This window comes from Andrena cerasifolii, chromosome 5 (genome assembly GCF_050908995.1).
Source record: "Andrena cerasifolii isolate SP2316 chromosome 5, iyAndCera1_principal, whole genome shotgun sequence".
NCBI lineage: Eukaryota > Metazoa > Arthropoda > Insecta > Hymenoptera > Andrenidae > Andrena > Andrena cerasifolii.
In genome coordinates this window covers 1,957,122-1,984,400 of record NC_135122.1, presented here as the reverse complement: position 1 = coordinate 1,984,400, position 27,279 = coordinate 1,957,122, and the positions used below count along the sequence as shown (strand labels likewise).

Below are 27,279 nucleotides of genomic sequence, written 5' to 3'. Positions count from 1 at the left end.
TTTTCACTTTACAAATGCTTCTTCAAGCATTACTTGCCAAACTTTTGGCTGTGAAAAGTCCCCAAATTCACAATTTTCTCAAGTTATAATTTATGCCTTGAAAACGGTGTAGTGAAGACAATTGAAACTCGGCAGATATTTTCATCTACCCGTATCCTACATGTAAAAAAAAATTGAAAACATTGGTACTATTCCTTCAACATTTTTTCAGCTGCTCTATCTGTAAAGGTCGTCTCTTTCCATAAGAGTAAGTGTAAAATCAGTGACAATTAAAATCGTTATAACTCAGCAATCATTTAGAGAATTCGTTTAAAATTTTTGGAGCACATCCGGAAGATTAGAAAGAACAATCTCACAAATTTTCATCAACTTCGTACCATTTTGAACATAGGTCCAATACACCCTTAAAGATAAACGCAACCACCCCAAAAAATCAACGTTACCGTCCTATTTATAGTGAATATTCGAAATATAAAGAATCGTTACAACTTGCATGTTAAAGCCAAAACTAAAAATTAACAATAAGATGCAAAGCTGGGAATTGATACCTTGGATTCAATGTCTTGTAGGATACCGAAACATTTTGGGACGCTGAAACTCACGATCAGTGATAAATGTCTCGTTGTTATTTTAGAGATTTTTACGTATTTCGATATAGAGCATTGCTACCCTCCGTAGTTTTTTTTTATAACATTAATCTGATTAAATATAGATTGTAGATAGGTACTATATTCATAGGAACCCAGGTCATCTTTTTTGAAAGCATTTATATATTTACATTTATAGTTTTGTAATTTATATAAATCTCTATATGAATTTTGGACGTCAAACATTCACACAGTCTGTCGCACATATTTTTATTATTATTATTATTATTATTATTATTTTTATTATTATTATTATTATTATTATTATTATTATTATTATTATTATTGTTATTATTATTATTATTATTATCTAGGGGAATACCCTTTAGTATACAAAACATGTTAACTAGTACAAAGAGAAATGAGTCTTTTTAATAGAATCGCAACGACAATGGTATTAAGGAATTTTTTCTTCTTTAGAAACTGAATAATTCGAAGGGCAGAAATAAATGAACAAAAATGTAGGTTCAGTCGGCGGACGCAAAGGGAGTTCCTTTCCTTTTTATTTATCAGTGACGGCGAAGTCCACGATGATATATTAGGCGTCCCGTGGCGCGTAGATGTGTCGAGTTTATTATCTTGTCGGGAAGATTTAGTTTTGATTAGACGTACACTGGGAATGGCAACTCGATCTAGGAACGCGAATGTGGCCTACCTGTTCAGCAGTTTTCACCACTTGTACAAATCTTCATTTATTCCACCTTAATCAAATAGCGCTGTATGCAATTCTCTTTATCGACACTTCATTGCAAACTCATGAGAAAATGATTAGATACAGTAATCATGAAATCAATGTAATGGAAAATGTATTTGTTTGTGTGAAATATTAGACAACCGTTAAAGTTGCTTGTGGTTTACAGTCACACAGATTTTGATCTATATTTATATGCGTATGTCTTTTCTAATACCGGACCTTAACCACAGTATTTATGCGTATAAGACCAAAACCTTTGTTAAGAAATATATTTTAAAGTATGCAAACATAATAATAATTAAAATTCTCACAGACCAAAGAAAGTTATCTCTTACATGGCAAATGATATTTATAAATGATAACCATTTTGTAAGTTATTTACATGTCTCCTTCAATAGCTGCGACTGTTAATTTTAATTTAGTTCATTATAATTGAAACATATATTCTTCTTTTATGAATTTTTACGAGAAACGTTAATCATTTTGCCTGCTTTTGTAAGAAATAATATAATTTGAGTAAGTTAGTGTTTTGACATTCCAGTTAATGCTTATTGCAAGTAGAATTAATGCAGTATAAAATACGTAACTATTCGAGAGTAAATTTTGCCAGAAATACCAATAAAATGTGGAATGAAACTGAATTCAAGGGTAGTATTTAATTAATCTCTTTATCTATCTTACTTACCGACATGAGTTGTTATTATAAGCTCAAAAATGCGGCTAATTAAACGCTGTGATTGCTCATCCAAGGAAGAAGTAAGATAAGGTGTTATATAGGGTGATTCATTTAAGTGGGCCACCTGATGTACTTGTAAACTCTTTGAACAATTGTCAAACAAAAGTTGTATGGTATCAAGAAGGGCACAAAATGTAATAATTTGTTATTTGCACTTATTAATCGACTACGTACTTGCATTGATTGTAATGGACAATATTTTGACACGCTAATAGACTTTTACTCAGCGTTCAACACTCCTTCTAATTGCAGGGTCAAATTTTACCCATTGAGATTAAAAAAGTCAAGAAAATAGCAAGTCAAAATAGCAAAACACTAATTATATTACATTGTACGCACATCTTGATACCATACAAGTTTTATTTGAACCATTTTTTCATATAACAAAAAGTGTACGAGAAATTTGGGTGGCATACTTGGGTGAATCACCCTGGGACCTGGATATTGTAGATATGTATAGGTTGCACCATAATACCTACATACCTACGTACAGTCTGAATCATTAGATTTAAAAAAAGTCTATAAGGTAACTAGGGGTAATATGCCACCGCAGGTAATATGCCACTTCTCAATAATTTTTTAAGTAGTGCACAGATGCCGTTACCATTTGCACTAATTCCGTTCAATTTAGTGTAACTGCTAAGACGAGAATAGATTTTGGCTTTTGCCTTCTTTTATTTGCGGTAAATCCTGGTAAGTTATAAGAGTAAGTTATAAAAAACAGTAAGAGTTTTCCTCCTTTAGTTTTTTTCAAATACTTACCAATTTCGAGAATCCTGTATAAAAATATCAGGTATAGCCGCTTGGCCGCTGCGAGTACCGATGCTGGGCGACACAGCGTCAACCTTCTACAATTTTTACAAGATCAATTTTAAAATGCCCATATTTTTGACAATTAGACCATGAAGGGGAAGGGTAGAACTATATTTTGTTTTTTTCCAGACATTTAAAATCGCGCCCGTTGTTAAAAAAACTGCATTTGTTTAAAATAATTGCACAAAAATGGTTAAAAAAATTTATTTCTGAAACTGAAATAATTTTTTCTTAAAACTTCAATGTCTTTTCTACAAATCGCCGTAAACCTCATCTCCATCCGTTTACTACTTCCATAGTTATAATTTATTGAAAAAAAGTTAGCACTTACCTTCAAACAGCCGTAAAATCGACATTTTTCAAAATTATCAAAAATCCTTCGAGATGTGTTTATATTTCCCTAAAGACTACAACATATTCAAATTTCAGCCACATCCGAAATGTTACTCCAAAAAGTGTCCGATTTCGCGTGGAATGTCCCAAAAGGGTTCGAATAAACAGACAAGGAAGAGACGAAACATAAAGGCAAAAGAGATCACGTTCCATTGTGTTTGTTTTAAAGAGTTGTGAACATGTTACTATATAATAAGAAAAGAGTAAGCGTTGACTAAAGCTATTGAACCCATTACTTCATATAACTAACACCTATTTATTACCAGTCAATATTGTCTAATTTTTAGTACTGCCTAACTTACACTAAAATGTAACAGTTTTGTGTAATTACAGAATTAATTTACAAATTCGATCAAATTTAACCCAACCATTTTTTTTAATATTATTAGCCTTAAAAAATTATTCGTTTTTATATTGTTTGAATATTTTTTTTATATTTACGCATGTGACTGTTTATTCTTAACCCTTTAAATGCTGAAGTATACATTACATACAATTTTATTGCAACACGAATGGGGTGGGAATCATTTAAACAGTTTTCTTATTTAATGCATCAGTAAAATATTACTATCAAGCCATAAAGCTTCATATATAACTACAGGTAAATGAGGTAACTGACATAAAATCGAAAAAAATTGTAACTGCAATAAAAACTCGTAAGATACACTTGATAAAATTGCAATTAAAAAACGAACAACACACTTTGAAAAAAAATGAAGTCAGGTTGATTTGTATAAATATTAGACAAGTATCCTACATTTTCTCTTACCATCAGATATAAGAGAACTTGAAATCTTACGTCGTGAACGAGAGAAATTCGCTAATTCCTTTAACATAAACAGTTGGGGTCACAGGATTTCGAACGTTGTAAACATAAACCTGTCCTCCCGTAAACACTTTCATTCTCCTTGGACAATCACGCGACTAGAATGTGCAGAATCGAATAATAGGAAGTGAAATGAATGACGAAATTGAAGGAAGAAAAGAAAAGGTAAAGGCAGCAGGTTGTTGGGACGGTGTCGAAGAGGGAAGACCGTCGAAAGGGAAGACGTAAAGAGAAAAAGGTGGAGCGCGTACGCGCGCGGCGTGTGGTCTGTCTGACTGCCTCTAATCTTACAAACCGCCAACACCAAGGGCAGCCTGCCGTTTTCTTCGGGGAACAACAAACCGCTTTATTGATTCAGATGTTCCGCTGATCTAAAGTAGCACTTTCGCTAGTAATTGTGTACATGGTTTCGGGCGGTAAAAACCTTGCGGTTATCTCTGACTATATATCGACGACACTTATCCCGAGTAACACAAGTATTATGATGTTGTCTTATTGCTGGGCTGCGGATGTTTATGCACGTATAATATGTCGTAATATGCAAGATATATGCAAGATATATGCGAAATACAAAGTGAGTCATCCAAAGTTGAAACCTGAAATATTTCTTGGAAATTGCTAATTGTAGCTAAAAATGTTTCACACAGAAGTATTTGTAGGACATTCGTCATTTTATTATTTTATTTAGGTATTATAGTTCAAATTGCAGTATATTACAATAGTTTTCTCGATGTTATTTACAGTAAATTGGTGCCTCTTGTCAGTTAAAATTAGTTTATAGGTCGAAAACGAGGGATATTATTGGGGCATATTTAAACATGCACCAATGATGTGGCGGAATCTCCTGTGGCCCTTGAACATTTGCACCTTTTAAAATGTCACTTTTTGACAATAAGGTGAATGTCCCAATTTCTGCTCATTTAAGAGATTGCTCGTCGTAAAGAAGGTGTAAAAAATTTGTTTGTGATCAAAAGTTGCAGAGTAATTGATTAATTCTTTGATAATAAATCAACTAATTCGAAAACTATTTAAGAAAGATATTTCAAGATGTTTAACTATTAGTACTTTGTTATTAAATACAATGCTTTGTTATTAAATTTCTGCTCACGTAATATGTTGCCTTTTCAGGTTAAAATAAGATACATCTTTTATGGAGATGTTTCATAACACAACAGTAAAGCATAAGATAATGATAAACAAAAAATGAAATGCCTTCGAATAGAAATAAAGGTTACTGTGTACATTGAATTGTGAGGTTATGTTACTAAAATTTTGGTGAGTAGAAATGCGGACATGACGGTGATTCACTTGACCCTAAACCTATTTAAATTTGAATTTTCAGTTGGCCTGGGTGCGGGGTAGTTGTCTTTTGATTAACAAACACAACTGTAAAAAAAATTTGGAAAATATTCATGTCTGCAGGTTCCTTTTTCTCCTAAAAATGATCATATAATCATATAATCATTTTTAGGAGAAAAGAAATTATTCATCATATAATGATAATCATGTAATCATTTTTAGGAGAAAAAAAGATTATATGATTATTTGATTATATGATTATATGATTATATGATTATATGATTATATGATTATATGATTATATGATTATATGATTATATGATTATATGATTGTATGATTGTATGATTGTATGATTGTATGATTGCATGATTGTATGATTGTATGATTGTATGATTGTATCCCCAGTAGCATTTATTGTTGGCATTTTGACGGCCAACTAATTCCCAACTTGGGGATACTGTGGGCCAACCAGAAATGCTACTAGGGATGATTGTATGATTGTATGATTGTATGATTATATGATTATATAATAATTTTTAGGAGACAAATGAACCTGCAGACATGAATATGTTTCCAAAAATTTTTTATAGTTGTGTTTGGTTACTTGGAAAAGACAACTACCCCGCACCTAGGCCAACTGAAAATTCAAATTTTAATTTTCCGCTCCGCCCTAGTGTAGACTCTTTAACGAATACATGTTACAGAGTTTTGGGTCACATTAAACTGCATTACGAGTTCTTTAGTAATGATGCGTCAATTTATAGCAATTTTCGTCTGTAAATTATCCTTGTCTACATACCGAACTGCTTGAATAGAAATCATCGTAAACACTAAATACAATAGAGGGAGAGCACTGTTGCGCGAATCATGCGTTTATCATTTAAAAATTCTTCAACTGCAGATAGAACCTTAAACAATTTATTAAACATCAATAGCCAATCTATTGAATCTTGATGCTCGCATTGCAAAAAGTTTATATGATGCGACTAATAGAATACGGTACCTATGTAGTAGGATTTAGCCAACTATCTAGAAGTATCCTGTATAATAAACAGACGAATTGTTGTAATCTGACTCATTCACCCACAAATTAGTCAAAAATGGTTTGGTAGATGCTGTATTTATTTAATACTAAACTTCAGAGTAGAAAAAATATAGCATAGCGATTTGAAGCTCACAAGGGAATACCGCGAACCCGGACTCACCGATTGGAACGCAACTTTGTGGGTTTTTAGAGTGACTCAAAAAAAGAACAACGGTGTGTTTCATTTCGGCCCTACCGCCCTTTCAGGGGGTGAAAACTAATCCAAAATTAAATTGGCACTTCCACTTTTTCGAGTACAACTCTCAAAGTACAACAAACAGAAGAAAATGTTTCAAACAAAAGTTTAATGGTGCAATAAGCGCAACAAACTAGCGTTAACAAAATTTTGAAAGTAATTTTTTTCATCAGTTATAAATTTTTTTTTAATTCTTTTCAAAATTTTGTTAACGCAAATTTGTAGCGCTTGTTGCACCATTAAACTTTTGTTTGAAACATTTTTTTCTGTCTGCTGTACTTCGAGAGTTATGGGCGAAAAAGTGGAAGTGCCAATTTGACTTTGAGGTTAGTTTTCACCCCCTTAAAGGGCGATAGGGCCCAAATGAAAGACACCATTGTTCTTTTTTTTCAGTCACTCTAAAAACCCACAAAGTTGCGTTCCAATCGGTGAGTCCGGGTTCGCGGTGTTCCCTTGTCAGTAACTCCTCCGACTCTATGAGTCACAAAGTCTTCCACATTTATACTGGCATCAATGTGTACCGTCAATTGAAATTTTAGTTTGCGTAAGAGGAATACTTAGAGTGTAAAGTGATACGTGTTTTTTAATCGCTTGACTGCTACACAATGGGATCGCAATGTTCGCATTCTATGCATCGAAAAGTGTTACTGTGTGGCGTCGGGCCACGATGTTTCAACTGTCCTCGGATTCAACAGTAGCGCGTCATTAATCATGACATAGCCTTTCTGTTCAACTATACACTTACGAGGAACACATACACATATTTGCAAACAACTTCTTTATATCTTTCTGAAAGTTAGAAGAGTCTATAAAGATATAAAACCGCAAATGGGTGAAGAAGGACCCGAGGGACGTAGCCGAGTTAACGTTGCGGTTTCAAGCATTTTTGTTAAACTGAAACTCTTGCTCTCGCAATCTTCGCAGCAACTTTTTTTAACAAACAAATGAGCGAAAATCATGCAAATAATCGATACCATGTCATAATAATAATAAGTCGCTTGGCAGTTCTCGACATGAAGCGACAGAAGCGCGATCGCCAAGCTTGGCATCTTTCGACTTTATTTCCGCACTGACCTGTGGCATTGAAGCGGTGAAAGTACCTCGTCGGAACAAGACACGTCTGTCTATTAAATACGTCCGTACATTGCGATGTAACTTTTGAACCAACCAAAGTATTTTTCGTCGTTTATTAAAATATAACATAATGCTGTCAAGCGTTCACATGTCGCGGAAGAACGTTACGGCCTCAAAAAGTGGTGTAGGTGTTCCGCTCAAACTGTCGCTAAGATTTATAGCTGCGATGTGGTCTTTAATTTTGAAAGGCCCGCTATGTACTTAGCAATCTTCGATTTTCTGAATTTATATCGAGGCAAGTGATATTGACTTAAATATCCATTTTTATCAGCGAATTGCCTTGCGGGATATTAAACCATAACTCGGTGGAGTCGCAGGCAAAAAGAAAAGGAACAGGACAGAAATTAGTGTTCAGAATGTTCACACATGTGTGTCGTATTGAAAATTAATTAACTGTATGCAATGGACACGCGATCACGTTGTCGTAAAGCTTGGCGTCGATTGAAGGAGCGATATGTTTCTAGTAGAAAACGAGAGCTCCGCGATGGTAGACAAAAGGATGGATGTTGGGGATGCTGAGACAGGCTTTCGTTTAGCTCGTGTGGGACGGGACATGTCAAAGAACTTAATTTCTTCGTGGCGGACCCTAATTTCTCCAGTGTTTTAGTTTAGTATAGGTTCGGCTGGTACGGCTGTAATCAAAAGGGTCTTAATGGTGGGTTGCGAAGTCCGGCGTGTGAACTGTGGGCGTGAACGACTCGCTTCCTATCTTCGGTATCTGACGTGCAGCACGTGCTGGACTGGGAGACCTTCTTGCCGCTATTAAGAAGCGTGGTCAGTAACATCTCTTGGATCTTAACGTTACCATCGATTCCTATCTCCGATAAGACGCCTCGCTCGCGTGCTTTCAGAAATTTCCAATTCTTCCTTTCGTATGATATGCCTGAGAAAGGTCTGGGCAGATCAACTTTGCGATATGTTCGCTAATTAAAAAAGTTTATTCCCTAAACTCTCGTGGTAATCTCTGAAAACGTAACGATGTTTTGTAATATTCTAGTTTACTTGTTTATTGTCACGAAATAATATTGTTACAAGATAACTAAGCCTGCGAGCCTTCTATTTCTCTTCGAAATCAATCGAATTATTAAATCTCTCGCAATATTTGTCACTTTCGAATTTTCTAGTTTGTTTCTGAACCACTAATATTCTCATATTGTTCCACAGCTGGTACACTTAGTGCATGGTATGATAATTTAAATACTTTTGCAATTTCTGCGAAGGTCACTTTCGTTAAGGTACTTCGTCAAATTCTTTTCGTAATTATATAATGATTCCTTTTGATTTTTTCGTTTGTCGTATGACAAGTGTCTTTAAGTAATATAATTTTACTTTATCACGGAATAAGTTTAATATTTTTTATCTCTAATTTTAAAAAGTATTTTTCGAATTAATTGGATCTAAATGGCGAATAAAAATCAAACCTGAAAAACGCAGATTCGAAAAATAAAAATGGTATTTGAATGTTCGACAAAAATGATATCCAATGTTTATATTTACAAAAAAACTCACATCCTCGCAACGTTATTTATATTTCAGTACTTAGGTATATCTTTCGTCATATTTTAGCAGACAACTAAAATTGATTAGTTAATGACCGATGTTTTTAAGAATAGAAAAATACAAACTTAAGGCTACTATTACTAAATAGCTATGAATCAGAAGCCTTTGCAAAGTTGAGGATTGGCGTTTGGTATTTTGTGACTTGTGGACGAGGCGGTGCTTGGCTAACGCCGGTTGCCACAGAATGGTTGATTCTCGTCAACGATTTTACGAGAGTATCGTGGGTGGCCACTAGGATTGCTAGTAGGACCTCGTAACTTTAAATAATTCGACATACACTGCATTCCACATTAGAGCATACCTGTTTCGCGCAGGCACGACCCTCGGGAATCGTTGCTAGCTAAAAAAATCGTGATTGTAGAATAAAGTGTGTTTGGATATCCATTATCATCCAGATTGAAAATTTGTCGGGTATACGTAATTGAGAATCTCAATCTAATGGATTTTAGTACATACTGTATTTGTATAATTTCGAAAATAGGGATAAGATACTCACCTTCTAACATGAATTTTATGAAAGAATTGGCTTAAACTGTTGTTCACGCTGCTACATACAAAGCTGTTCTCTGTCAACTGAATTATTGTTCGCACTTTACAATATTTTATGCATCTTTAATTTTTCGAATGCTGTAACAACCTTTCCGTTCAGTTCCTCAATTTTTTTATTACCCGCTTCATAAGACACCACAGACAAATTTCCAATGTTGTTCCTCTCGATAAAAGAAGACCTCTGAAAACTTTGTTGTATATTTTTTGTTTGTTTCTGCATGGAGAATTACTCCATTCTTGGTTGTTACAATTTTACTGGGGCACCCTGGGATACCCAGCAGTTGAGCTAGAAAAAATAATGGGATACGGCCTAATTTTCTGTAGTGACGCAATTTTCTTGAAAACCCTGATCATATCATGTCTCCCCGAGAACAATCACTCCATCCAAACGACCTAACTCGGAGAACAAGCTACGCGATTAAGGAAGAAGTCTCCCAATGGAACATACTTTGCATCGATCAGAAATTAGCATCAGCCTGCGAACTTTTAGAATAATAAAATTTAGAACACCTATAGTTTATTAATCATTTCTTTATTTATTAGGTGTAGGAAAGGATTCTGTGCTTCGGGTTTCACAGTCTATAAAATGCCTTCAAATTGAGATATCCTCCCGCTCTTTAGGTCGTTTACATCGTTAGCATTCACTTGTTGCTATTGAGAAGCGATATCGACATCAGTTGATGAGTTTATGAATTATGTGATGAATTGAGAAAAAAGTGACCATTTACTAGTCTGCTCAGCAGAATCATGTTGCTGCACGACAACGCCCGACCGCATGTTGCTCAAGGGACGAAAGAAGTGATCTTCAGCTGGGGCTGGGAAATTCTTCAGCACGCGGTGCACTCACCAGACTTAGCTCCAAGTGATTACCATTTGCATAGATCATTACAACATTGCCTTGCCCATCAACACAGTAGACGATATCCGAAAATCGTCACTGAGTTTCTACCACAATGGAGTTCCCATGCTGCCCGAAAGATGCAGGAAAGTCATCGACAGCATCTATTCTGTACAAGCTTCCACGGGACAAGTCCACAGCTTTGGAGTACCCAGAGCAGATTTTACTGCTTATACCTCCAGGTGTTCGAAGTGGTTAGCTGACCACTCCCACGGGGGGCTTGGAAAAACTCCCTTCCTCTTCCCGACAACAGGGGTAGAAGGGATGACCGTCCTCGTTAAGAGGTAGTGACTCATTTAGTTCGTTCCGGACGAGGATCACCCAGAAACCGTCTAGAACTTAACAGTGAGGGCCACGCGAAGGCAGAGTCACAAGCATCTATGCTTCGGTCTTTCGGCGTTCAAGTTGTCATTGCTGAGTAGTATCCTACTGCACGGCGTTTTGCGGTCGAGACTTGGTGGTTAGCACCGTTTTGGCGAAGTTCCGGAACTCCCGTGATAGGTTGTCGTTCGATGCAAGTCCGGCTTCCACCACAGGCCATTGCTGGCCGCTGGCTTCCACCGCTTGCTTCAGGAGTTCTCTCGAGTCATTGACAGCAATGAAGAATGTTTTAACGATTGAGCTTATTTCAATTCTTTTTAAAATGAAAATCGAATTTTGCTGAAAAGAGCTCAGAACTCTCCGCCACACCTAATATGTACCTACCTACTTCTGCTTTGCCACGTTACTTACGCGTAGCATCATATTGCATGCTTCAGGTGGGAGCAGTGGTGACGATTCAGATACAGAAAGCGAACCAGGGATCGCATTGAAGAGGAAGCAGCGCAGAAGCAGGACCACGTTCACCGGTGAACAACTTGAACAACTGGAAGCAGCCTTTCACCGAACGCAGTACCCAGACGTTTACACCAGAGAAGAATTGGCTCAAAAGTAAGCCCAGCTTTGCATATCACAGACTGGTTGACAAATGTGTCTTCTTAATTTCTTATTCGTTCATCTTCAGCGAAAATAGCTTAAAACACTGACCCTAACAATGCAGGACTGAGATCATGATATAAAAATAAGGGAAATTATTTTGTTACGTATATTTACTTATTTAAACAATTAAAATATCTTGTACTAAAGTATGTCGGAATCTGCGGAAGAAGGTTATTTAGTAATTAATATTAAATGACAGTACAGAATAATTTGCATTATTTTCTAATTCAAAATAACAGTGAATACAGTTTTTTCTCTCTTTTTTCGTAAAATTAGCAATATCAACAGTACCAGAATGAGAACAATAAATACAAGTGTTGGTTATATGAAATGAGATTGATAGTGCTTTCGTCATGCATCACTTTATCTCAAATAAGAAAAGTGTTTGGTACATAATATAACGGTACGGAAACAAAATGATTTATTTAAACGCTAAACTGACTTGTATCTATGTATAGGTATACCGGGCAATAGTGAGGTCTCCAATGCGCATGACTAAACAGAAGATGAGTGGAACATAAAAGTGGGTGGTATCTCTACAGTGCAAATTCAATGAGGCTAGCGATGACTAAATAGATTCGAGGATTGACAAGTGATCTAGTATCGAAACATTACTATTGGGTGGCTAACGAGCAAACACCTCCCACGGTTCCCTTTGTTCCCCACTCTCTCCTCGTTACACATTCTTCAAAAGCTCACTATTGTTAGATATACTTATACATGAACTGGGAAATGAAACGGAGTTACAACCATAACTATTCAGTTTACAATTTTCTTATTATTTCTTATTATTAAATGTCGTTAATATCTATAGAACTTTATTTCCATTTTATCCCTAGTTGTTGCGTTTGATCTAAGCGCGTTTAAATAGTCACGTAGCCAATCTTAAACCAACTGTACGTACAAGGTGTAAAAACGTTACATGTCATGGTTGACACAGGTGATTATACACTGAATCGGTGAAGATCTGTTAAAAGAATGTACAGCAAAATGGACATTGAGCTTGAAATTCAGGGTGCAACTTTTTGTATTCCAACGTGTTTAGCTCTAACGAGAAACAGTACCAAAGGAATTATGTTCTAGAGGGTGTTTCAAATAAGGAACGACAAAAAATTGTTCTTTGACACTTTGTATCCTCCCAGTGAGTAGAACACATTAAAATAAAAAATCAAAATCAATTTTACGGCACAATATTTTAAAGGCAGGATTTCACTACGCCTCGCCTCGGCTCATTTTATTAACCTGCTTAAAAAAGGAGAAGGTTATAGATTCGACCCGTACCTATGTATTTTTTTTTACGTTTGTCCCCGCATAAATTCTCAGCATATGGATCGATTTTGATGATCTTTTTTTTATTCGAAAGAGGGCGATCCTAGACTGCATCAATATTGACCCAACATTTTGCCAGTTCTGGTTAATAATGAAGACTATTGTCACGTAATTATTATTATCTTATGTACGTACGCGTATATCTCCTCAGCATGTTGTGTCAATATATATATAAAACTAAAAAGTTAAAAATAAAAAAATTAAAAAAAAAATTAATACCGATTTCAAAATAATAAAAATGCACTAAAAAGTAAAAAATAATTTTTTCCCTAATTTAATCTGCGACTCTCATATTTTTTAAGTCGGCGGCAGATGTACGCAGTGCAAAAACGATGAGACGCCGACTTAAAAAATATGAGAGTCGTAGATTAAATAAGGAAAGAAATTATTTTTTACTTTTTAGTGCATTTTTATTATTTTCCAGTGGGTTTTAATTTTTTTTTTAATTTTTTTATTCTTACTATGCTTTTCTTATATTGTTTGACAATTTCCTGCTTGGCTCCACGCCGCGGGTTCTTCCCCGAGAATATTTTAAGGAAGAGAGGCGAGACGTAGTGTCAGTGGATGCAATGTGACCGCACAGCAAGAGGTTCTCTGAGTAACTGACCAAAAAGCACATGAACCGAGACAAGCCCAGATAACTTTAGGTACGGAAAACCGAGGCGACGCGAGCCTACTAGATGTAATTGCGAAAAGAAGTCGCGCCGAGGCGAGGCGAGGCGAGGCGTAGTGAGAGCCTAGCTTAACAGATCACATCTGTGAATCATAACATATAATTGGTTTACACCTTGTAAATAACCGCAAATACAATGCAAATCAATTGAAAAAGCACCAGGACTTCGGTCTAACAATATCCGATTAGGATATCTTACTCGGTATACTAAATCCTTGAAAGATTGATTTTCTAAAAAGTAGCCTAGCTTAAAGTCACTTTGTTGTTATCATTCCAGAACAAATCTGACAGAGGCACGTGTGCAAGTATGGTTCAGCAACAGACGAGCTAGGCTTCGCAAGCAGCTGAATAGTCAGCAACTGAACGCTTTCAACACAATGAGTTTGCAATCCTTTCAGACTCAGCACTACGGTAGTGCTGAAACTTATCAGAGCTACGGTCAAGCTTCGGTAGCTGCTGCCGCAGCAACTACGGCCGGTTATCCTCAGCACTACAACTACAGTGAGAATTACTATGCTGCCCCGCAACAATGGCCAAGACCAACTGCAGAGAACTATGGGTGAGTCTTAATAAATACTTTTATTTCCTAGTGAACGCAGCGGTGCTCATGTCCATCTTAATATATAAAGCAGAAAGGGTTTGCGCGTTTCTCTGTCGCCTAAAAACCTTCGAACGGTAAACTCTGGGGTGACGAAAAGTGTCCCAGCCTCAGTATGCCTAGCTAATCCAGATGAATGTGATTCTTTTCACAAAAAATAAATTTTTTTTTTTATAAAATCAGAATCTAAATTTCGAGCAAAGAAGAGTGGTAAAGCTACTTAGTTTAACATAAAAGAACTTAATTTTTCTAATGGTTCCAAACATTTTATCTAGAGGTGACGAATTAGGTAGTCCGATAAACATATTTTCCAAAAGATGCACTAATGATAAAAAATGATGATAATGATGAAAAGATGCAAGGCGTAACCACGATTGCGTTTCCTTTCCAGTGAAACCATACTTACTTGCATAATTGGATTTTTCTTTTTATGCTGTGTACAAAAATATACATAGAGACACTACTAGAGGCATTGAAAAATAGAGACTTTATGCAATACTATGGAATAAAGTATTTTTAATGTTGTATTTAACAGATAGCGTAAATAGGATATAGTTTTGCTCATTGCTTGTTTAGATAATTACCCAGTACGTTTTATTAAATGGAATAAAATGGCATATATTTTCTATTTTAAAAATTATATACACACAATTTAAGGGGACCATCCGATCTAAAAGTCGATTTTTTTTATTTCATTTTTCGAATGCACAATCTTTTAGGAATACGTGTTTAAAAGGATTTGTTGAAATTCGTAAAATTCTCGGAGTTATAGGCATTTGAGTAGCGGCAAATGCATGGGTAACCCCCGGCCACTCGGCACTCACGTAAAACTATAAACGCGTTTTTCTCGAAGCAGTGTTCTCAAAACGGTGGGACTTGTATTTCCAGAAGTTATTATCCGATTCGACTGAAACTTTTTTTATTTTGAAGAATATACTTCTATATAGTGGAGAAAGCATTAACATTTTTATATTTTTGATAATTTATAATTTTTATAGGCGATGAAAGGACGAAAAATATAGGGAAAAAGTGATTTCAAACTTCAAGTGTCGTTATTTTCTAAAAGAAATGTAATTTTCTTATTCTTTTCTAATCTCCCCAATAGCCAGAACTATATTCTTCAAAATAAGAAAAGTTTCAGTCGAATCGGATAATAACTTTTGCAGGTACAGGTCCCACCGATTTGGATCAATTTCTTGACGTCTTGATTTTAACGACTCCCCAGTGCCGTCTGCAGTGATTAATTATAAAACAAAAAATACATTTCTATAATGTAAAACATCCTTAATATAATGCAAGAAGTCCCATTAAATTATATACAGTAGTTTTCCTTTAATTAATTCCTAAAGATCACCTATTTTTGGGGCTCTAGACCGGAAGGTCCCCTTAAGCTTTCAAGGAAAACATATCTCTGCACATTTTTAACAGGAACTTTTTTATTCGTTGTTTATGTCAATTTAAAGTGGGAATACCAAAAGCTTCCACATAAACACCTGACAAAATTTTGGGAGATAAATTTTCTCTTTATCATTTTATGCAGTGTTCATAACTTAATTCTTGTACTTCTTGGCTTCTGCAAAATCATACAGTGTTTTACTTTTTGCTCCATATCTAACAAACATTCTTTTGAAAAGTAGCTATTAAAAGCGTTTCAGTATATACCACATAATAATTATTGCCAAATCTATTATTATTACTAATTACTATTAGGTACTTTGTATACAAAAATGTATATCTATCAAAAGGTAACGAATTTACCCCTGACGTAAAGGTTTATTATCCCCACAATTAAAACTAATTTACAAGTAATACTCTTCGGTATTAAACAACACATGCATTGAAACCCAAGATTGTGCAGAAAGCAGGAAAAAACGTCGTCATATTAAAATGAATTACCTTATTATTTTAAGAGTTTATCAATGAATCACAAAAGCAATTGCAAAATCATCGAAAAGACTTTGATTTCATTGAAATTAGAGAGATAAGCCTTAGGACCCTCCGCGAGACGGAGTCAGTGTAAAAGCAAAGTGTACACCGTCAAGGTAGAGATACATTATCTCAGACGTTTAAACCGGGCGAACCACTTAGAGAGGAAAATGTAGAAGGAAAAAATGAGAGAAAGCTGAGAGGTATGCGGTCTAAAAAAAAGAACAGGCACCTATGATGCCTTTGCTTACAGGGTGTTTCGAACAATTAATTCAGCCATTGTGGTGTAATAACAGGTTGGCGAAATGCCTGGCCTGCTGCACTATGCTGTTCCATGCTGAGTGCAGAGGCCAATTCGGTTGAGCGTAGATTGGAAACCACGAAGCTCTGAGGAAAACAGCAGAGAAAATACTGGCTAATGAGGACCAGTAAAGCAGATAATATTATTAGATCTGTCAGAATGTTTTGTCGTTTTTTGTATAAAGGGTTATCACACCTGCGATAAAATATAACTACCTTCTAATATTAATCCTTGATAGAATGATCACTATTTTATATGACCAAGCTGCATTTATCTGATAATTTGTCAACACCTTTATTGTAGGACTTTGTTGATTTATTACTAAAATATAACCCGATTGTCCTTTCGAAAACTTAATTAGATAGTATTAAAAAATTAATTAGATAGTAATCGATGGATACAAGGTGAATTATATTGGGCGATTCAGAATTTACCACCTAAATTCGTTGAATTTTTACCGGGTCATTAAGGATGAACTGCAGTGACAATCTTAGCCAAAAGTTAATCCATTTCCAAGATATTAATAAGGCCTTTTCTGTGATGAAAACCAGTCAGAAATCGCAATGGTGTATTTTTATCGCAAATTCAGTTGAATTCGCTCTTATTTTTTATCTTATTTTGCTAATTTATTGAATATTTGATGATTTGTCATTAACTTGTTTGATGGAATGTACTTGAAATGCAACTACTAGAAATGAAATAATCAAACTATAATTTTTCTTTTTACTTATATGAAAAGCAGTGAAAAAGTGTGTCAATGTGTTTTATTTGGCGAGTGTTGATCATGTATACCTTAATTATATTAATAAAACTCTTATATATACATAATCTTCATAAGTCGGAAATTCCTTGCGATCGTGGCAACGCTGCTCAATGAGAAAATATTCTCGTGCAGCGGTTGATAGTACTCGCGAGCTTCAATCGTGTTCAATCGCGTCGCGTGTGTGTCGCATAACCTACAAATTTTTGTTGGCAGGCCCTTGAATCGGTATTTCAAAAGTTAAATATAAATAGGCGATAGAATTTTATGCACTTTTAAAATGAGTGTGTTCTGGTGCAACTCTAGGAGTTAGAGGGTTAAAAATAAATTGTGCTTCATTTTCCCCATGAATACACTATTGCCATTTCATCTGGTTTATATATATTGCGAGGAAATTTTCTACTTTTTGACAAAAAATGAATATGAAAATTATATTCACGTGTCTATATAATGACAATTACGCATTTTCATCAAAGAATGCAGAAACTGCCACGAATATGGAACAAAACGAAGTAACGTGTTTCAAATATTCCCGCCACTAGAGGCGATTGCGGCGTTGCCGCACTTTCACAGTCACTCAGCTGACAATCGAAGAGAAACCAGTTTTCCGTGTCATTTTCTTTCATTTAAACAAAAACCATCGAATCAATTGTCTGGAATTTTTGTGACAATTTTGTTTAGTGTTTGATCTTTCTGTACACTTTCTGTAAGATTTCAAAAACTTTGGCCTATTATTTCACTCTTAATTTTGAAGTTATATTCTCAATATTGCGTTTTCCCATAAGAATACATGTTAAATTGAAAGTTAAATAATTTGGAAACTACCGAATCAATTTTTCTAAAATTTTGTAGAGGGTTTTATTATTGCGTAAAGATTGATGCCTCCAATTTTCAAAAATTTTCGCTTATTTTGAATGTTACTGAATTTCATCCTTAAAGCTACGTGTGATCTGGTACTTCGGTGCTGAATGGTAATATCCTTTCTGGTCTCAAAGATTGATCACTTTTCTTTGATTTCAGGGTAAAAGATTTTCCAGTTGTAGTATTTCGCAGAATTTATTCTCTCTTCTGATTTCGTTGGTTTTTAGTAGGGTATGATAAATCAGTAGGTACTTTTCACTTAAAAAAATAATTTATCGTGAGTAATTAATCGGTCCAAGGAGAAGTTGGTCTGCATGCGGTCAGTCAGGTTCATTTCCCTTAGGTTGTGGTACCCATCTCAGATATTTTACAACAAATCTCAAGTTCTGAAGCGGTTAACTCTGAAACTTCAAATTTCGTTGTGATATCACTTGACGTAAAATATGATTTTTCTTGTAATAAAGAATACAAAACGTCGATGATACCAACATTCGGTGACCTGCCTAATCAAGGTTCATCTTAAGATTCAGGTGTAAATCTCTAATTTTAATTTTTTTAAGTCAGATTATTGTCTATTTACAGTATTATGTCTAAAAAGGGGATGACAAATTTTTAGTCGCCCAAAACTTTCTTCTCGAAACATCCCCCGCGACTTTACAATTTAGCACCTAAAATACGCAATGTCGTAAACGCCCTTGTACACTGTACTTCGTATCTGCTGCCAACTACCCGACGAGAAACTGATGCTGATTAGAATAACAAAAGTAGGAACCGTAAGAATTTCTAAATGAAGACTTTAAACAATCGTGCATACCAAAGCAGATATAAATGGAGAGAAGGGACAAGAGTTTCTAACAGACCTGATATCGAGATGAAAAGAAGAAAATACAGGTAAACGAGAAAAATGGGAAAGGAAGGAGGATGCGGAGAGTGAGATGCACCGTGAGAGAGTGCAGGAAGGTGAGTGTAAAAGGGACGAAAGTAGAAAAGAGAACAGGTGGGATTGAGGGACTGTCAGGGGGGAGAAAGGAAGACGAAGAAGATAAAGAGAGTTGTTGGTTCAGTGCGGTGAAACAGTCGAGGCCCACCGACACGTTTTCTGTGTGGTCCTCAATTATGTTGCTTCTTCGGCTCTCGTAATGAAACGCTACCAGCTAATAATCCAACGTGGGTCTTGATCTTTGCCGGTGATCCAGCTTTAACCGGCGTCTGCGTGGCCTTTCTTTCACCCCGGAACCGATTCGACCTCGACTCTCAGTAGCTCAAAGAATTCTTTTAGCCAAAACGTTACCGCGGAGGTTTTTTCATTAGCTTTAACGCGTACTTAAATTCATGCACGGGAATGTTATCGAGTATGATTACGCTCGATGCGATTCGATAACTAATATTTAAATTATTCTGTATACAGTACTACCTGCCTTCCACGGCGTCCACTTACATTTTACAGGTAATAATATTGCGTATATGTGCAGGATGCAAAGGAATTGTGTGTAATGATTGACGCAGGTGATTCTATAAATCTGGATCGGTAGAGATCTGTTAAAAAAATCGCAAAATTGTTCTCGACCTCGAAGTTCAAGATACATTTTTTTTCTTCTTTTAATATGATCTAGTCCTTGGGAGAATAAAAAGTGCCACGGGAACCATTTTTATAGGCCATTTGTTGAAAGATATGTAGGAAGCTCCCTTGTCAAATTTTCTTCTTTTAGTGAGGCGAACGCATTGCAATTAGGGCTGCGACTATTTGTCGAATTTTTCGGTATTCGAATATTCGAATAATTCAGTTGCTCAATTATTTGACGACTATAATTCGAATATCCAAGTATTCGAATGCAATTCGAATATCCAAGTATTCGAATGCAATTCGAATATCCAAGTATTCGAATGCAATTCGAATATCCAAGTATTCGAATGCAATTCGAATATCCAAGTATTCGAATGCAATTCGAATATCCAAGTATTCGAATGCAATTCGAATATCCAAGTATTCGAATATAATTCGAATATCCAAGTATTGGAATACTGATGTATTCGAATGGTATGGTGTGAATTATAAATCAAGTTCTTTAGGTTCATTTGTCAGGGTGAAATCTTGTAAGCTAATTTTCAACCACTTCACACCATACTATTCGAATAATAACATTCGAATACTCAAGTATTCGAAGTTTATTCGTAGCATTCGAATACTTGTAAAATATTCGAATATTAAATTATTCTAATAGTCCCAGCCCTAAATTCAATGAACAACATTTTTTAATAGATCGCCTCAACCGAGTCAAGACACAAGTTATTATAAAGCTAGAGTGTAATATCCTATAGCGTTACTTTTACTTTTATCTTTTCTACTATTTTTTCTGTGTACCTATATTTTTTTTTCTTTCGTTATGCACATAAAATGTTTATTATAGACTACCTCGTGCTTACTTGGCTATATGGTTTGTTATAACTAAAGGGTACTCCCCGTTTTGTATATGAAAGGCGATGCTTCTCAGTAATTTTTCATCAAAATTAAAAGAAAAACTAAAATCTTTACTCCGAGGAAAAATATAATTATACCTGAGGATTGGAAATCGTTATAAGAGCGTGAGAATTTCAAATTATGGTGCATTTGAGACAAACTCAATACGGAGCATTTCAGTGACTAAAGATAAGAGTGCTTCTTTGTGTTTTAGTACCTCTAAAGCATCTCTTAAATGCTTTAGTATTTTGTATCTCTATAAAATATAACTATGTGTTTTGCCTTTATCATACAAGCGTTTTAGAAAGTTGTATTGAACAATATAGTAACTGTTACATTGGTATAATATTTTATATATCGGGTTTGTGTGTAAAGAATTATTGAAAGTAAATAAATATTATTTATTGTCTAAGTATTCAAAAATTTCATGTTAAGGGAGATTCTCGTCTAACAGCCCCAAAAGTAACTGATATATAAGATTTTTTTTTAAAAAACTTTTGGTCATATTGGATTAAACTCTTTTGAAATATAAAGAGGCATCTTGAAACTTGCGGAAAATATTTTTTTTTATGTCGATCCTTCTTATTATTTATTAAAATTTATTGTGGAATCTTGTCTACCTCTTCAACGATGTAACTCCTACTAGCGGGATGTGTAGCACCTATCACAGTCCTCTGATTGCAAAAAAAAATGGAAGTTTCTTAAAGTTAGATAGTTTACTCTGGGATTGGTCCACTTTAAAGTAAAAAAAAAAGAAAAATTGAAAGAGTTACAGCGTTTTGAAAGAAAAAGTAAGATTTTTCCTTAGACAAATTTTTCACCATATTCTTTGTATCGAGAAAAAAGTATTATAAATAAAAAGTAAAATTAAAATTTTAGGTCCAGTCCCAGCGTAAATTATTCAACTTTAAGAATATTTTCTTCTTTTTGCAATCAGACGACTGTGGCAGGTGCGATACCTGCCGCCAAAATCGTCGAAGGGGTTTACAATAATTAATAATTAATAAAAAGGATCGAAATAAAAAAAATATTTTTTGCAAGTTTAAAGATGCCTCCTTATATCCCAAAAGAGTTTAATGCAATATTAACAATAGTTTTTTTAAAAAAAAAAAAAAAATTTGGGGCTGTTACAGGAGAATCCCCCCCTTAATAATTCAAACAAGGAACACTTTATGATGAAAAACTGTAAAAACAACGAACTAAAACGACACTAGTTAATATTTTGAAAGTAACTTACGATTCTCATTATAAAATGTTTTAAAGTACGTGATATGGATTACAAAAAAAAAAATCGTTTAACAAAAAATAGGATTTACCTTTCTAAGCGAAGAATATACTTTCGAATACACTAATACGCAATATCCTTAGGTATTAAAAATAAATGGTACAAGCACGGTGTAAATGCTAATAACATTGCTGATTGTTTAAAGCCTAAAAATTCATGCAATTAAGCGCATACAGTCACTGGCCTGCTCCTCTTCTCCTGGCGCTGGAATCTTAAATTTCGGTCAGCTTTGAATATAAATTGTTCGTCTCACCTGAACTTCGCGAGAATTCATTAACACTTCTATAGAAACGAATGTGATTTGTAGCCACGGTTGATTAGGAGAAAATAGATTCGTAGAGCGGCAACGGGGACAGTCGATAAATCCTCGAGCTTCCGCCAAGTTCTGCGCACGCTCTCGGAGGGAATTAAAAGGAGACGAGACCAGACGAAGGGAGGAAACGATGATGCGCGAGGGAGAAAGTGAATAAGCGGAGGGGAGGAAGGAGAGAGAGGAATTAAATGGTTCCAGCATCGGTACGCTTCAGGGTCCTTAACCGTGCTGCTGTGCCGAAACGGTCAAAAGGGCCGCTACTCCGTTTTGAAATCGGTTGTTGGCAGTCTCGACACGCCCTAAACGATTCCTATTTATACGTGTGCGAGCGTGAAGCTTTCTCGCGCGCTCGTATGCGTGCGGTATCGGCTTGCAAACAAGCAGCGAACTTTGATTGCACGGCAAAACGAGAGAGACGTTTGTCGGCGGTTACTTTGAGACTCGCGAAACGGAAAAAGAATTTCATCTCGAGGTTATGAAGGTAAAACTGCCTCACTTTAATATTTTGATACGGTCGCGCCAGTCAGGGAACGCAACCATCGCCGACCTGCTTCACATTCACTGTCGAATACGCATAAATTTCTGACTTTCTACGCCGGTGATCTCCGAGTTGTTCCCGAAAATTTTATCAAGTCATCCCATAAGCAATGCGGATTCTTTCGCCGCATTGTATTTGTACACCTTTCCATTTAGGTGAATCCAACTTCTGAGCTGATTTTTCAACAGTGGATGTTGCTTCATTATTGGATTTTGTTTAACAGTAACCTGCAAAATGTCTTTGTCGAATTCTTCGGGCCTTTCGGCACCAGGTTCATCTGCGAGACTAGTTCCCAGCTCGAAAGAGTGACTCGAGAAATTGTCCGTTTTGGTCCCATGATTTGGTATTGAATTTTGTGCCAAATGGTAGGTGGGTACGAGGGTAGTCCCAAAAGTACAAGACTTTGACGTATACAGGGCAGTTGTTATTTGCGAAATTACTATAGTCGAAAGTACCACCTCTATAAAGCTTAAATTTGAAGGTTGAACCCGCTACGTTCTTCAGTATTTGTTTGGCAGCCATCAATAGTGAACGCTCTCAGTGAAGTTGGAAACATGGAAAAAATTGGTCGTCGTTATGTGATACAATAATTTTGTTTGAAAGGCCTCAGTTCAACCAATATCAAAAGCGGAGCTAGATTCTACTCTGGGGGAGTCTGCTCCTTCGTTTACGACAGTAAAATATTGGGTGGCAGAGTTTAAACGAGGCCGTACGAGCTGCCGAGACGAGCATCGCAGTGGTCGACCAAATGAGGTGACCGCGCCAGAAATGGTGAAGAAAATCTACAAAATGATAGTGGATGACCGTCGACTGAAAGTGCGCGAGTTAGCGGACATGATAGGCATTCCAAAAAGTCCTGTACATCGCATATTGACTGAAAATTTGGACATGAGAAAGCTGTGCGCAAGATGGGTGCCGCGTTTGCTCGCAGTCAAACAAAAACAGCGTCGTGAGGATGTTTCAGTCGAGTGTTTGGCGGTGTTTCACAGGAGTCAAGCCGAGTTTTCGCGTCGATTCATAACCATGGATGAAACATGGGTCCATCACTACACACCTGAAGCGAAGGAACAGTCAAAACAATGGACTGAAAGGGGAGAATCGGCTCCAAAGAAGGCGAAGACAGTTCCAACTGCAGGCAAGGTTATGGCGTCAGTTTTTTGGGATGCGCGTGGTATAATTCTCATTGATTATCTTCAGAGAGGAAAAACAATCAACGGCGAGTATTATGCGAACTTATTGCAGCGTTTGAGTGAAGAAATCAAGGAAAAACGGCCGCAGTTGGCGACGAAGAAAGCTTTGCTTCATCAAGACAATGCGCCAGTTCACACATCCGTTATCACGATGGCCAAAATCAATGAGTTAAAGTTCGAATTGCTTCCTCACGCACCCTATTCGCCAGATTTAACCCCCTCGGATTATTTTCTGTTTCCAAACTTGAAAAAATGGCTAGGTGGTAAAAGATGTGCCAACAATGAAGAGGTGGAGTCTGCGGTTCATCGGAACATCGCTGGGAAAAGTGTGTCGAGCTAAAAGGAGACTATGTAGAGAAATAAAGATATTTTTTTCAAATTGTTTGTGTTTTTGTTAGGTCAGGTACTTTTGGGACTACCCTCGTACCTTATGCGGATGTTGATGCAAATATACAATTTTATAGAAAAGGACTTAGCAAGTGAATCTTTCATAGAAATATATTTCGTCATTAGAGGATTTCCAAAATATATTTTTTATCATAAAAAATGTTATGTTTATTTATTTCTACCATAAACGAGCTAATCCACGTCAAAACGAATAGGTGAAAAATTTTGTTTCACCGATTCTCTTCAAAATTACAGCATTTGTCGATTACCTTGCAAAAACAAAGTATACTGAATTTCAACGGCCTATGTCAAATAGTTTCCGCAATATTTAAGGTTACAGTTTCGAAAATTGAAACGAAATCGGCTGACGCGTCATCACTTAAACTGTAATATCTCGGTCATTTTTAAAGATAATGCCACCATCTTGGGTTCATTTTAAAGCTGAAGCAATGCTTTTTTATATTTTGATTTTAGATAATCTGGTTCCGCATGGCAGTGCTCACCGCAAAAGCAAATTTTTAAAAAGACTTCTTGGATGTGGGTTGTTATTTTATTATAAACGTAAATATTTTTCTACGAAAAAATTACCAAATGTTCTTTAAATGTTGCAACGCCTGCTTACTAAATCCACGTATTCGGTTAGTACCCTCCTTTGGCTTGCAATGAAATGGCATCTTGTCTTAAAAATTAAAAAGAAAAATAGTTAAGAGTAGAAGCGTTGTGTTCCTTCAGAGGAAAAGTGGGGAGAGTTGACCCAGTGGTCATTTCTCCCCACCTCGAGTGGTTTAAGTCTCCCGCCCGGCACCTTCCTGACTTTAATGCAGTTTCCCAACAACAAAAAATAAAATAATAGGATAAACACACTTTGACTGCCTAATATATGATGCAATTAACATAGAATGTTCGTACAAACCTTGACACATAAAAGGATGACGATGAAATAATTAAAAACTTTGTATTTCACTCTGAACACGAAGAAGCACGTTCTCCTGATTCACAGCTAACGCGGACTACCGATCGTCGTTTCGTTACATGACATGGTAACGGTAAAGAATTAAAAAATTTAAAACAGATATTTGAAGCGGCTCAACTCTCCCATATGGTCAACTCTCCCGGACTCCCCCTACATAACTGATAAGTTAGACCAGCTGATCACATTTCTTGAGTCTGCGTCAAGCCCTTCTCTTACGATTGAAAGTAAATTGATGGACATGGCTAGAGAAGAAACTTCTGACTTACTTCTGCACAAGGAAACACTCCGTCTCTGCGTGTACTGCCATTTCGGCCGCATCCTGAATACTATGCAGGAATTCAACTGAACCATTCACATAAATATCAGAACCTAAGTGATGGAATATTAACTGGAGATACGTGTTATTTTTTTGTTGCAGATTGTTCAACGCCTCTCATTACAGTAGCAGTCTCGGTGGCAGTGCCAGTCCCACAACAGCAAACATGAGCGCATGCATGGCTCAGGGTGCATCTTCGGGGGTGTCAGCTCCAACAGGAATGGGCCACCACGTAACGCCACACAGCCCCAGCGAGGCCAAAAGCGGCTACCCCTATCTGGGCGGAATAGAGTCCCAGGTTTGCGGTAGAGTTCACTGAATTCCAAGGTATACTTAAATTAGTAACCATACGAAACATCGTCGAAACACTCTCCCTGGTTTGGTCAGAGCGGGGAACAGAAGAGGCATTGGAAAATTATGAAGGTGTTAGAAAAATTGCTTAGGTAGCGTATCAAAGTGCCTTCTTAATTTAAAGGCACGGCTAGCTTTCAAAGGACTGAAAATAACTCAATTGTAGGAATAATTGTAGAGCACTATTTTTTAATAGAAAATAATGCACGCGATGTATTTGTATATTGTTTCGAGGGACACGCGCTGAAGCGTGTTACAATATTTAATATTTTTAGGAAACTAATTTCGGAGGATACATTAATAATTAGATGATCTTTGGGTAAATTGAAATGGCGGTAAAGAAAATTCAATCGTTTTTGTTGAATTCCAAAATTATGATATTAATGCTATTATATTGCAAATATGTACATAAAAAAAAATTATAATTTTATTGCTATATCAAATGTTTACGTTTCACGCGGATCTGAAGTGTATACATAATACTTATTGAGCGTTGATGTGCCCCATAACCCTATTACAGCTTCAAAGTTGTTGCCTTCCAAATTTGAGAAATGTATATTTATTCATAACAACGCGTATAAACCAACATTAAACATTATTCTGATAATCACATGCTGTAAGAAAATGTTAATCAATATTTTCTCTGTCAAAAGATTCAACTTGAAAGAATAAAGTACAAGCACTGACGAGGTGTAGGATATACTTACCTAAGTATGTATACCTCGTCAGTGGTGCCAGATAAAAATATTTATAACTCGTAAGGATAAAATTTACAACGGCAGTCGAACGGTCGAACGTCAATTTTAAAAGGGTTAGGAATATTGTATAATATTTAATTATCGATTACAAATGAAAAGCTTGGGCCTTAAATTATTTTTACAAAACATTAGAAATGTTTCACAATTTCGTTGACAATATCTTTATTAGTAAGATCTAAAATCGGACATTGAAGGTGATTGCACTGTAAACAACTATTTATTACTATATCGAATCTGTTATAATAACAGATCTTACTTTGGAGTGCAATAAATTCTTGAAAACAATTTTACTATGAATATATATGTTGCAGAGCTTTTAATTCATCAATTACAGAAAGTAGAATAAAGGTTAAGAAATTGCTTTCAGGGTTGCAATTCATTCCAACGAAATGGAATTCCAATTTACCTTGGCCTTGAATTTACTTCAATTATTTCCACGAACAGTCTATAATTT

General features: G+C 35.9%; 2 protein-coding genes across 3 annotated transcripts in view; both read left to right on the top strand.

The window, feature by feature from the left end:
• The window catches only part of LOC143369388 (protein gooseberry), a 63,396-nt gene extending 36,443 nt beyond the window's left edge, over window positions 1–26,953 (top strand). For both annotated transcript variants that reach the window (XM_076813262.1, XM_076813261.1), the window contains exons 4-6: window positions 11,589–11,760; window positions 14,088–14,369; window positions 25,819–26,953. In XM_076813262.1, the coding sequence (XP_076669377.1) occupies window positions 11,589–11,760; window positions 14,088–14,369; window positions 25,819–26,035 (671 nt within the window). In that variant the 3' untranslated portion in view covers window positions 26,036–26,953. The remainder of the gene's footprint in view (window positions 1–11,588; window positions 11,761–14,087; window positions 14,370–25,818) is intronic.
• Window positions 19,178–24,380, top strand: LOC143368766 (histone-lysine N-methyltransferase SETMAR-like). Its single transcript, XM_076811826.1, has 2 exons — window positions 19,178–19,216; window positions 23,454–24,380. Exons 1-2 carry the CDS (start codon window positions 19,178–19,180, stop codon window positions 24,378–24,380), a joined length of 966 nt encoding a protein of 321 aa, XP_076667941.1.
• Window positions 26,954–27,279: the final 326 nt, after the last annotated feature.

Coding starts and splice junctions, on each gene's coding strand:
- LOC143368766 (XM_076811826.1), top strand. CDS start 19,178: ATGCGGAGAGTGAGATGCACCGTGAGAGAGTGCAGGAAG. Junction 19,217..23,453: donor CCGTGAGAGAGTGCAGGAAG/GTGAGTGTAAAA, acceptor TTTGTTTGAAAG/GCCTCAGTTCAACCAATATC.